This window comes from Anomaloglossus baeobatrachus, chromosome 5, assembly GCF_048569485.1.
Source record: "Anomaloglossus baeobatrachus isolate aAnoBae1 chromosome 5, aAnoBae1.hap1, whole genome shotgun sequence".
Classification (NCBI taxonomy): Eukaryota; Metazoa; Chordata; class Amphibia; order Anura; family Aromobatidae; genus Anomaloglossus; species Anomaloglossus baeobatrachus.
In genome coordinates, this window is record NC_134357.1 from 424,208,678 (window position 1) to 424,222,223 (window position 13,546).

A 13,546-nucleotide genomic window follows, 5' to 3' on the forward strand; every position below is an offset into this window, starting at 1 on the left:
CTGCTCAAGGCCCCATGACAAGTTATTGAGACAATGACACCATGAGACACTGACACCATCACTGTTGTCAGCTTTTGTTTTAATAAAGTGTTTGAAGTGTGCAAATCATCATTGCAGGCTTCCACGTAAATGCCTTACAATCATTATAAAATATCACTGTAGCATGAACATTTTAAGTTTTCCATAAAGTTCACCCTAAAGCCATTTATCACTAACTTTTTTTGAGTAGTGTATATTTGGTCAGTGTGGAGAATGGACTGTACCCGTCCCAATTTTACCCTATGTGCTAGTGCACATGATGACATATCATTGCATGTGGTTGTCAGACTAGTACATGTAAATGGAGGCAACTCCAGCATCCATCATGGAACTACACACGGCTCTTTTCACGTTTGCCATTTCTGTTGCGACTGCTCCGGTATACTCAGCAAACTGTTGATGGACATATATGCATTCAGATATCATGTATCAGGCCTCTTACATATATGATGTAGACCAATATTTCACTTCAATATTAACTTTATTGAATCATTGTCTCATTATATGTGCAAATATTTGGCAGAGACACATGTAAACCCCTCTCTGCTACATGGTACTTACCGCTTTTCAGCTCTTCACGCAATAAATCGGGCATCTCCAGTTCTTCTGGCGGGGGAGGAGGAGGAAGGCCCAGGTAGAGCCCATTTGTAGGGGAATCACTTCCCCCTGACTTTTCGTCGTTCCCTTTCTCTCTCTGAAGGTGATAAGATGATTTTGGGGAAGGATGAGGTGAGGACTGATTACATGTATATAAGAAGAGGAGGAATAGGAGCAGTATGCCATGCGAAGTGAAGTGAAAGTAAAGGGTTAAGTGTGGAAATCAGCAAGAAAGGGACATGAGAGATTTGAAGGAATGCTGTAGGCAGCTGTGATGGCCATATCCTGTTTATGATCCCAAAGAGCCCAGACCTCCTGGGATGTGAATATGCAGCACAGTGAATATACACAAATGTGAACACAACCACACGGTCCTCAGGCCTTTGCCATACATGTCCATACCGAGCAGTCCACAGATCAGATCTACAGCTGTGGATCAGCAGAACACCACACTGTTTGCCACGTAAAGATTTACCTCAATATAGTGAATCCAATGGCTGTTGATATTATCTACAATTTAATCGCATGTTGTTATTAGGTCTTGTGCTGATTAATTCCATGTTTATATGGGGTTAGAGCTCCAAATCCCTTCTATCCCTAATTGTAGCTGCTTGCAGTAACCACTAGGGGGAGTATAAAGACTCCTCTATAAATGACTCAATGTGTAGGTCCCATAGAGTAAGCTATTATGCTCCCCCTAGTGGTGACTGCAGATGAGTGCTCTGTGTACCCCTTGCCATCCAGGAGGCCAAAAGATCCCTAAAACAGACCATAAACTTGAACTGGGGGGGCGTGGCCTGAGCAGCATGTGAGGAAGACTTGTGTAGCCAGAGCTCCTGCAAAAAACTCCTGTATAATCCTGTCCAGCTGGGGTTAAAGTTTGTTTTACTGCTTTCCTGGAGTGGTGACCTCTCCTAGACTGAGGGGGCTTCAAAGACCTGAGTGATATGACCAGAACTCGGGCTGATAAGAAGCGCGGGACACAGGCCACACTCATGGACGCTGGAGCTTCAGGTGGGGGCAGGGCGTCTGATGCAATAGCTCGCCTCAGCAAGTTTGCACGAGATCAGCCTGAGATACCTGGAGCTGTTAAGCAGTGTGACCTCAGCGTGCAGGAGCTACAGATCCCAGGACAAGAACTGATGGAGGAGGAAGAGCAGCAGGGAGCTGTGAGTATGTTGGCTGCTGCCAGTAATGTGGAGAAGGGGGACAACCTTAGAGCTGCAGATGAAAACACAGATCCTGGGAGAGCAGAGCCCACCCTCAGTGATGTGCTTGCAGCAGTAAACACCTGCAACAATATGCTAGCCACTTTGAACATACAGATGGGAGGAATTAAAATGGACATTTCATCTATCAGGCACGAGTTGCAGGGGGTCAATGTACGGGTGGGGGCCCTGGAAGACCGGGTCAGTGCCACAGAGGATAAGCTTCCCCCTCTGACTCGGGACCTTGGCAGAGCAATCCACAATATCTCATTGCTTAGGGCTAAGGTGGACGATCTAGAAAACAGATCCCGCAGAAGCAATCTCCGACTGGTCGGGGTCCCAGAAAAGGCAGAAGGCAATAATCCAGTAGCTTTTTTTGAAATGTGGCTCCCCAAGACTTTGGGTATGGATCTGTTTTCTCCTTTCTTCACTATTGAGCGGGCACATAGGGTCCCCACTAGACCCCCACCACCAGGGGCACCCCCTCGTCCTATCCTCCTCAAGCTACTGCACTTCAGGGACAGGGACACTGCGCTCCGCAGAGCTCGGGAGATTAAGGATCTGGCTATTGACGGCCATAAGGTCTCACTGTACCCGGATTTTTCCACTGAAATCCAGCAGAGGAGAGCGCAATTTATTGATGTCAAAAAACGCCTGAGGCAGCTGCAGATCTCTTACTCAATGCTATACCCTACCAGGCTGCGAGTGGTGGCGGATGGTGGGACAAAGTTTTTTGACACTCCAAAGGATGCAGCCGCATGGCTCGATACCAATGAAAAAGGACTGCGCAGAAATCACCGCTGAGGATTATTGCGGATTCCTTGCTGTTGGACTTGCTGAGGTGACCTTGCTATGTTTCCCGGCTGGAACACTTATGGACGGTTGGCAGGAGCCACCCAGATAGGTTACTATGCAGTTGATGACTGTTCAGGAATTTAAACCGTTATGTGCTCTTACGGTTATGTTTAGCCCCACTTCCCTCTGTTTGAGAGGAATGTCCTGGTTTACTGTGTATGTTTTTATGTTGTTTGACCTTTTTGTTTTATGCACCTGTTTGGTCTATGCTCATCTATGGGAACTGCTGCAGATGGGTCCGGGGGTCCCCGCTTGCTGCCCCCTGCTGTTACATATGTGCACTCACCCTTATGGCGAAGGAGGTTAATATAGTGGCCTGGAATGTGCGAGGATTGGGTGAAGCCACTAAAAGATGTGCAGTTTTTCTGTTTCTACAGCAGCTTAAGCCAGACATAATATTCTTATCAGAAACGCACTTGGTGAAGGAGCGGCTCCACTTGCTCCACAAAAAATGGATAGCCCATGAGTACCACTCTGTATATACCACACATTCCAGGGGGGTGAGTGTCCTGATACACAGGACAGTGCCGTTTGAGTGTCTTAAAGCTTCTGTGGATCAGGAGGGTAGATTTGTATGTCTTTACTGTGTCCTTCATAATGTGCGCTGTGTTCTAGTTGCAATTTATATTCCGCCGCCATACACAGGGGAACCATTGAAACGTATCCTCAATTTTGTTGCTTCCCTCCCTGAGGTCCCCACCCTATTAGTAGGAGACTATAATAATTACTTGCACCCGTATTGGGATAAGTTACATACAGGGAATATCTCACAGGCGGCGGCAGCTACATCCCTTGCTAGACTGATGGAGGAGGTGGGATATGTAGATATTTGGCGTATTAGAAACCCGCAGGTCCGGCAGTATTCATGCTATTCTAGTTCTCATCATTCACTGTCCCGGATTGACCTGGCCATTGGAAATGCTCAGCTGCTGCCTTGTGTAGCTTCAGTCACGTACCTGGCCAGGGGGGTGTCTGACCACTCCCCACTACAGGTCCGTCTAAGGCTTGGGGACCCAGACCGGCTGGCGGGGATACCTTGGCGGCTCAACCCTTTTTGGATACAACTGATAGGGGGCACTCTGACTGACACTATACGGGAATATTTTGTGATAAATGACGGTACGGCATCTAAACATATAGTGTGGGACGCAATGAAGGCGTATGTTCGTGGGACATATATTAGGGAAATTTGCACCCGAAAGGCGAAAACAAGAGAGCGCACTAAGTATCTGACGGACACTTTAGGTGATGCAGAACGACTTCTTATATCTAACCCTACAGATGATGCCAAGCGGGACTTAGAGAGGGCACAGAGAGCTCTGAGAGACCATATCACTTCCTTGGCCACTAACAAACGCTTTTTCCTTAAGCAGCGGTACTTTACGGAGGGGGAGAGTGTGGGACATCTCTTGGCTACAATTGCTAGGGCGCAGGAGGGATTGACCTATATCACCAAATTGAAACTTGACACTGGAGAGGAGGTGAGGGACAGCGGGAGGATTGTGGAAGTCATGCAACAGTATTACACCCAATTATACTCCTCTAAATCGCATTATGGGGATGAGGAACTGCGGGACTTTGTGGAGGAGATCACTCTCCCCAGTCTGTCAGATAGTGAGAGAGAATCCCTGAATAGAGATATAGACCTGGAGGAGCTGGAGGAGGCGCTCGGTCAAATCCAAAATGAAAAGGCCCCAGGTGCGGACGGACTCCCGGGTGAATTCTACAAATTATATACCCATCTGCTGCTGCCAAGACTCTTGGATGTGTTCAGAGATTCTGAGGAGAAGGGGTCCCTCCCTGTATCCATGAGGGAGGCTATTATTGTTCTGATTTTAAAACCCGGGAAAGATCCGACCGCGCCTGACTCCTATCGCCCAATCTCGCTGCTTACATTAGATATTAAATTAATTGCTAAAATTCTAGCTAACAGATTGTCCCGGGTGATCACGTCAGTGATCCACGAGGATCAGACTGGATTCATCCCCAATAAATCTACTTCCATTAATTTGCGACGTTTATTCCTGGGGATACAGCTAAGTTCTGAGGGGAGAAACAAGGAGAGAGCAGTCCTGTCATTAGATGCAGCCAAAGCCTTTGACAGTATTGAATGGAATTTCCTATGGGTAGTTTTGGAGAAATTGGGTCTTGGCTCCAGATTTATTGGCTGGGTCAAATTGTTATATGCCTCTCCGCGGGCCAGGATTCGAGTTAATCGTTGTACCTCCTCGTCTTTTAATTTGGCCAGGGGCACGAGACAGGGCTGTCCTCTGTCTCCATTACTATTTGCAGCGGCAATTGAGCCATTGGCGGCTATGCTTCGTGCATCCGCTGGCGTAAAGGGGTTTGAGATAGGCGGTCTGGAGCATAAGGTTTCCCTCTATGCGGACGATTTGTTGCTGTATCTCAGGGAGGTGGGGACATCGGTGGGCCCAGCAATAAATATTATTATAGAATTTGGTAGGCGCTCGGGACTCCTAATAAACTGGAAGAAATCGGCCCTGCTCCCTATAGATCCACTCCCATCTAATTTTAGTACTCTGGGGCTGCCAATTCCGACGGTGGATAAATTTAAATACCTGGGGATTGTGGTTAGTGCCCGACCGCGTGATTACTACTCTCAAAATCTGGAACCAGTGTTGGCTCAGTTTAGGAACAAGATAGATGCCTGGTGTCGACTCCCACTGTCCCTTATTGGCCGTGCTAATCTACTAAAAATGGTACTGATGCCCAAACTTCTGTATCTTCTCCACAACGCCCCAATATGGATCCACTGGAAATTTTTCCGTAAAATCAACACTTTGTTTCGGGAACTCTTGTGGCAAAAGCAGCAGGCTAGAATCCGCCTTGAGACCCTGCAGAGAGGGAAGGAGGATGGGGGTCTGGCAGTCCCCAACCCGTGGGTTTATTATGTTGCGGCACAGATGCAGCACTTCAGGGGGTGGGGAAAGGATGAGGCATATGACGCTGGTGGCAAATTGGTGAGGGGCCTTGCAGAATGGGGACACCCAGTGGCTTTTTTGGATGCAGGATACTCACCCAGAGGAGGAACATTATATCCAACATTATCATTGATGTACAAGGTGTGGGATAGAGGGAAGCAGTTGCTGGGAATATCAGGAATGACTGAGTACTGGCCCTTATGGCATAATCGTGGACTGGCGGAGCTGCAGAGACTCCCGGGTTGGAGAATGTGGGTGAGCAGGGGGGTGCATCAGGTGTCTCAGATTCTTCAGAATAATATACTTAAAAGATTTGACCAGCTTCAAGCTGAGTTTGGGATACCGCACAGTTCCTTTTACCAATACCTGCAGCTCCGTCATGCCTATGAGACACAGACACGTCGTATGGACATTAGGATAGAGCGGAATCACACTCTTACTGAATTGTTGACATCTGATCGCTCCTATGGTATTATTTCTAGGTTGTATACAGTGATGCTATCTAGACACCTCGACAAATTCCCTTTGCAGGCTAGAGAGAAGTGGGAGAGGGACCTAGGCCCTATGACAGAGGAACAGTGGGGTGAGGTCCTGTCTCAGACTCCAAGCCTTGCTGTATCTGAAGGCCAACGACTGTCACAGCTATTCCTGTTACATAGAGTATATAGGACACCTAGTCTATTGCATAAGATGGGAGTTAGGATGGATGATCTGTGTCCTAGGTGCGGACAGGAAGGTGCGAATCTGATGCATATGATGTGGTCCTGTGGGAACATTGAAGATTACTGGAGGGCAGTACTAGATTTGGTTAGACAAGTTTTCAATATCCGTCTACAGCCAAGACCTATTATATGTATCCTGGGTCTACTGGAGGGGGGGGTGGACTTGAGTTCGCCGGTAATGGTCGGTATTACACGTCTCTTGTACCAGGCTAGGAAACTGTTGGCCTACCACTGGTTGGACCCAGCGCCTCCGGTCATCGGGGATTTTAGGGAAAGAGTAAACGCTATACTTCGACTGGAGAGAGGAGTATACCTTAAAAGAAATGCATTGAAAAAGTTCTATAAGATCTGGGGGGCATGGTTGGATACCCCAGGCCTTCCCTCCTCGGCGTTACTGCAGGACAGTGCGAGCGACCAGGTCCTTCTCCTTCTGACCGGTTAACAAATTTCCTCAAATAGGGTGATATGCGTACTGCTGGAATGTGTGTGTATGTATATGTGTGTGCATGTATATGTGTGTGCATGTATATGTGTGTGCATGTATATGTGTGTGCGTGCGTGCGTGCGTGTATGTATATGTGTATATATATATATATAATGTCATAATGATGCTGGGTAAGCTATACTATGGAGAATATATTGGGAAATAATATGCACTTTGAGACCCATATTGAAATGAGACGTGGACTGCGGGTGCATTGTTTATTATGTTATTTGTGTGGTTTTTCTTATTGACTAAAGGTTTTTTCCCTTTCTGTGATATTTCTATGGAGGGAATTATTTTATGTGTTGTATAATTTTGATGTTAAATAAAAATGAACCTGATTTAAAAAAAAAAAAAAAACTTGAACTGACCCAAAATAATGTGCTATCACACAGTCAGTCCACAATCCTGCTGACCAATCAGATCTGATCTGCTGAATCTTCTCTGATCTTACAATTATTTATGTCCTTAGGCAATGTTCATGTTCAGCTTGTTCATGTAAAAAGCAATGTTTGCCCCAGTAGTTTGCAGGAGAGGCATAGGTTTGTGAGAGAGAAAGGCAACAGTCAGTAACAGGGGCTAAAGAATGGGAGACCCAAGAGAGGTGCCGCAGAGGTCACAGGCGCAGGCAGCAGACGTCATCTTGCAGGACGTGTTCAAAGGTGTAAAAAGTGAAGCAAAAACTTAGGAAATGTTCTCCAGAGAAAATGCTAGGAATTTGTTGTGTGCAGTCGAGTGCACAGCGCACACCCGGCTGATCAATATTAAGAATAGGTGGAACAAGACCCAACGAGAGGATCTGTGGTTAAAGCAGAGTGAGAGCGGTGTGGAGCAGAACCACAGCCTGTACTCACAACGGCAGAGCCTGCTCCACAAATCTAGAAGGAAACGCTTGTAAGAAGTATCAGCGCCTGAAGAAGGGTTAGTCGCACAGTGCAGAAACTTGGGCAGCAGCAGGATGTGTCCATACCTGTCTCTCCAGCCAGTGACGGGTCACTGCGTACACCATCCACGGCAATATACTGTAAGAGATCTGGGAATAAATTGTGAGCCTACTCCCACAGCACAATATTGGGGGCAGTAGTCTGCTAAGGCGTTAATGCACACAGCAGAATGGGTCAGATTTGGGGTAAACACCTAGGTTAGTGGTTGTAATTGAGCCCCATAGCAGGCATACCTGTCTGTACAGGGGGCAGCTGAGAGTGGACAGTAGACACAAAGAGCCTGGTATGGACATCCCTCTACTACCCAGGTTTCCTGGTAAGCAGTATGAAGGTGATATGCTGTACCTTCTTGTTTCCTCCGCCGGGTGTGTGAGTGACATTGTCCAGTGAGCCAATCTTGGATGAACCCTTTTCTTTAAAGTCCAGTTTTTCAGATTTCACTTCTATGTTTCCTCCACCTGTGTCAGAAGGAGAAAAGCCGTTGGATGGGTAAATGCAATATGTATTATCATGACATTCATGCGTGAATCAGACCCTGGCTACAACACAACCAGAGTTCTTAGGCGTAGCAGAGCTCAGAAAGCTAACCCCGCCCACACCACAGCTCTCTGTATACATTGTCTATTGACAGTGATCTGCTCATCAGAGGAGGAGGTGTGGTCGGGCAACTGCTCAGAAGACCTGTAGTCTGAGCAGTGATAATCTCCTGGTGATAAAATCTTCATTTTAAGTAAACAACAGCATACAGCCTAATCCTGCTGTCCTCAGATTATATAGCAAAAACCTGCTAATAGATTCCCGTTAGGCCCCCTTCATACGCACGTGCCTGCGGTACGTGTTAGGCTATGTGCGCACGTTGCGTACAGTTCACTGCAGAAATTTCTGCAGCGATCTGAAGAGCACATGTGCGCTTCTAATCGCTGCAGAAAATGTCCGTAGTGAAGCCGATTCCATGCGCTCTGCCTGCAGCTCCTGCCATAGACAGAGCAGGAGCTGCCGGCAGAGCGCAGGAAAGAAGTGACATGTCACTTCTTTTTACGCAGGGGACGCAGGACGCATGCAGTTACGCTGCGCTACAAAGCGCAGCGTAACTGCATGTATTTGCGCAACGTGCGCACATAGCCTTAGGTCCGTTCCTGCACGTACTGGAGACATGGGCACACGTACTCAAATGTTAATCAATGTACTGAGTTACACATTCGTTTTTCCATACGGGGCGTGTGTCTGTGTGCGTGATAAGTTTGTTTGTGCGTTAAACACAGAAGCATGTCCGTTTTTCTCAAGGAACACGCACACACGCACCCATTAAACTCAATGGGTCCGTGAGCACACGTACGTGACACGGATGCATCTCCGTATGATCCGTGTCCGTTTTTTTGCAAATATGGCAATGATTGTATCGTTTTGGAACAGGTGCATGTGATTAGAAAAGGTCCCTAGGAAATCGCATTTATCTTGCAGGACACAGTGAGGGTGAGTGAATTGAACACACCAGCAACATATTATCCCATTCATTACATGACGTTTTCCAGCTACACGTACTAGAAAAACGGATGGCATACGGATGGAATAAGGACTACAAACACGGACACACGCACATTTCATACGGACATACGGATGACACACGCATCACACACTGAGCCAGAAAACGGACGTTAAAAACGCAACACAGACATGAAATACGGAACGCATAACACATATGTGATATACATGCACGTGTGAAGGGGGCCTTAAATGGAGTCTGCCTTCACAAAAAGCTCTGTGCACCCTTCATGTGCTCAAACAGTTCAGTGCACAGTGCACTTGCTTATTTTCTATCTACCTCAGCCCCTCTCATCCATGACTGACAGTTCATTCAATCCTTGATTGACAGTGGGAAATTGCACTGAACCAGGGGTGCACAGAGCTTGTTTTGAGAAGTCATTTTGTGCTGGCAGATGCCCTTTATCCCCTTACCAACAAATGACATCCTGGTACGTCATATGCCAGCTCCCTGAATTTGATGCGGGCTCGCATACCGCGTACATATCTTTTCCGTCATATAATGTCTGATTTCATCAGCTAAGCAACACAACGAAAAAAAAAATCAAGAAGCCAGAATTACATTTTTTTGGCCCTTTCAACGTTGTAATAAAATGTAATAGGAGGTGGTCAAAACATCGTATCTGCCCCAAAATGATATCAGTAAAAACGTCAGCTCAGGGCACAAGAAATAAGTCCTCAGCCACTGGTCCCGAAAATTGAAACAAGCAACATTTTTTTTCATACAAGTAGTTAAAGGGAATCTGTTACCAGGTTTTTGCTACCTCATCTGAGAGCAGCATAATGTAGAGACAGAGATCCTGATTCCAGCGGTGTGGCACTTACTGGGCTGCTTAGTATAATTTTGATAAAATGATAAAATCATTTAATTAATCAGCAATAGATTATCACTCGAGGACTACTTGACGTACTGCCAGGTAGTCCAGCATATTCATGAGTTCTGTACAACTGCTAGACCTGCAGCAGAGAAAACATTGATTTTACCAAAATGACAGCAAAAAGCTCAGTAAGTGGCAGATCACTGGAATCAGGGTCTCTGTCTCTACATTATGCTGCTCTCAGATGGGGGAGCAAAAACCTGGCGACAGATTCTCTTTAAATAAAAGAAACAAACTATGCATGCTTGGTATCTTTGCAATTGTACTGACCTGGAGAATCACATTGCCAAGTCAGTTTTACCATATAGAGAACATGGTAAATTAAAAAAAAAAAAAAAAAATTAACTATTGTGAAATTGAACTGTTTCAATGCACTTGGAATTTTTTCCAGCTTTCCAGTGCATCATGATAAAATTAATGGCGACATTCAAAAGTACAATTCATTCTGCAAAAACAGGCGGACTTACCTGGCTTATGGTGGATGTTTGACATGGATCCACACTTGGAAGTCACATGTTTGAGATCAACTGGCTTGTGTGTTATCAGCACCTGTAGAGTGGAGACCATGTCAGAGGCGGCAGTAGAGCTTAGAGGTTAGGATTCAGGGGCACAAAGACATGACTGAAAAGCACATCAGGGAATTAAGTCATTTTGAGAAAGAAGCAAGTGAAACGTATGTACAGGAAATTGCGTCCCTTCATTAGGATCCATTCCCTACAGTCTGGCATACTGGCAAATCAACTTTAGACATGGCTCTCCAAAACTCCCTACCTGGTAATAAGCATTGAGCGGTCCAATGGGAGGGTACAGACAAACCTCGGTGCTTGCTGTGAGCCTGCTATCACAACCCATCAATCAAAGGTAGAGGGATTGGGTTTGCAGGCTTACACTTGGTTCATTTTAGAACTGTTCAGTGCTGACTACCAGGGAAAAATTTATAGCAAGAGCGATGAGTAAAGTTCAATGATGCAGGTATGCATGGCCACAGGACTGTAAGGAATGGGTACGTTAGGATCATCCAACCAGACTGTGACCACTATAGGGCAGGTACCTCTGAAAGTGGGCACAAACGCAGTGTAGACCGACCATAAGAAATGCAGAAGGTGGTGACAGTAGTTTAGATCTGTGAAATCTGTGGTCATGTTCACTTTAATAGGGCAGTGTATTTCTCAATCCATAGTGGATGATGTTAAAAGACACCAGAATTATGTAATAGTTCTTGTTTCTGGGATAGTTCCAGCAGAGTGTGAACATAGTCTACACTGCGTGGTTTGAGGAACTACAATGGATGAATGAAGGTCAAGCATGTGTGGTTCTCTGTGTTGTAGGTTCTTGTATTTGGGTGTGTTCAGTTTTGGGTGGTAGGGTCTTTGCAAACAGAGGACGTCACTCACTGCGCCTCCACCAGGCATATGCTTCAAGTTGTCCTTGGATCCACACTTAGACTGGACATTGCTCAGGTCCACTTTCTTATGGACAATCTGCACCTGCGGGAAGAACAAAAAGAGGGTCAGCGATTACATTTACCAGGAGAATGAACAGAAGACTTCAGATGAAGAATTCAGTTATATGCAGATGAGATGTAATTACAGATGTGGCACTGGGAAGCGTGGAATAGGTGAAAATCATTGGCTCATTGGATTTTTAAAGAATTCTCCTGTGCACCCTGTACAGTCCTACCTCCACCCTCATGCCCTACCAAACCTCCACACAGCCCGCTTCCTTCTACTTTGATTAGCATACATCTAATAAGACCCAGATACCTTGCCACCTCCTGGCTGGTGCCGAATGTTGTCAATGGAACCAATCTTAGATTTTATATTTTTCAGGTCTGGCAGTGCCACCGGGTTAGGAAGCGGCTGAAGACGGCTCTTGACTGAAGCAGGGGATTTGGGTGGTGTACGCACAACAGCGACCTTTTTGGGTTCTCGGTTAGGCGGCATATTTGATGAGGGTGTACGGGAACGGTTTGTTGGTGTACTGGGTGATCCAGGACTGCTGTAGCCACTTTTTTCACCAGATTTTGGAGAATCTGCTAAAAAACAAAAGTTTTAGGTCGGTAATTGTTAAGAAATGAAATAAGTGGTGTTGAACAGGGCACACATTTGCACTTTCATAGTTCTAACTGTCCCTACTTTTCCCAAGACATGTGGGTCAAAATGGGATGGGGTTTATATAAACTCTTCCCAAAAGTGGGCTGTCCTAGCAGGATCAGCAGTGTTATCGGCATGTTGGGGGAGACAGTGCAAGGGACTGGAGCAGAGTTGGGACAGAATACAAAAACCCACAGAACTATTGACAACTAGCGCCGAACATATGGGACTAGATACTGTCACTGACTAGGAGAGAGTGGTGAACCTGAGGGGACTTTTGAAGAAAGTGTTTGAAAGACCTACTATGTCTCCTGGGAAAATGGGCATGATCTGCTGGTTTCTACAGCATAGCATTTGATTAAGTCCGTGGTCACACTAGTGTATAACATCCGATGTGATATGTTAATAACACTCGTCTCAAACACTGCTCCGAGCGTGAGCAGAGTCTCACATGATTTTCTTGCATTGCACTTTTCTGATTTAAATGCTAATGTGAGCGAGCCCTAAATACAAATCACCGTCCTCTTACCTCTATCACCTTTGCTTATAGACTTCTTCTGCTCCCTTCTCACTGCTGGGAAAGAAACATTTCTATTAATCTGAGTAATATTGGCCAAATATCATCTAATACAGGGGTGGGCAATTAATTTATTAATTTTCCCATGGGGCCGCATGAGAAGTTGGGATGGTTTTAGAGGGCCGGACTAATATAATTAACTCGGTTCTACTATATATATATATATATATATATATATATATATATATATATATATATATATATATATATATATATATATATATATATACACACACACACACACGCATATATACTGTGTGTGTATATAATATATATACACATACACACAATGTATACATACATACATACACACACAATCCCCATATACTACATCACCACACCCGCCACATACTACACCTGTAATATACATCCCTATACACTACACCTGTAATAAACTACACCTCTATATACTATACCACTATATACTACATCACTACACCCCTATATACACCTGAATTATACTGCACCACTACACCCCTTTATACACCTGTATTATACTACACCCCTACACCCCTATATACACCTGTATTATACTACACCACTACACCCCTATTTACACCTGTATTATACTACACCCCTACACCCCTATATACACCTGTATTATACTACACCCCTATATACACCTGTATTATACTACACCCCTACACCACTATATACACCTGTAT

The 13,546-nt window shown here is 45.5% G+C and overlaps 1 protein-coding gene across 10 annotated transcripts in view; it reads right to left on the reverse strand.

Moving 5' to 3' along the window:
• Positions 1-13,546, reverse strand: part of LOC142311692 (microtubule-associated protein tau-like) — a 134,823-nt gene that overhangs the window by 10,099 nt on the left and 111,178 nt on the right. For 7 of the 10 annotated variants that reach the window (XM_075350312.1, XM_075350318.1, XM_075350311.1 and 4 more), the window contains 5 exons: positions 12,834-12,878; positions 11,975-12,246; positions 11,606-11,698; positions 10,679-10,760; positions 8,137-8,249 (listed from right to left, as the gene is read on the reverse strand). In XM_075350312.1, the coding sequence (XP_075206427.1) occupies positions 8,137-8,249; positions 10,679-10,760; positions 11,606-11,698; positions 11,975-12,246; positions 12,834-12,878 (605 nt within the window). Of the gene's footprint in view, positions 1-600; positions 734-8,136; positions 8,250-10,678; positions 10,761-11,605; positions 11,699-11,974; positions 12,247-12,833; positions 12,879-13,546 lie in introns of all 10 variants that reach the window. The other 3 variants (XM_075350320.1, XM_075350319.1, XM_075350317.1) reach the window with 3 other exon arrangements.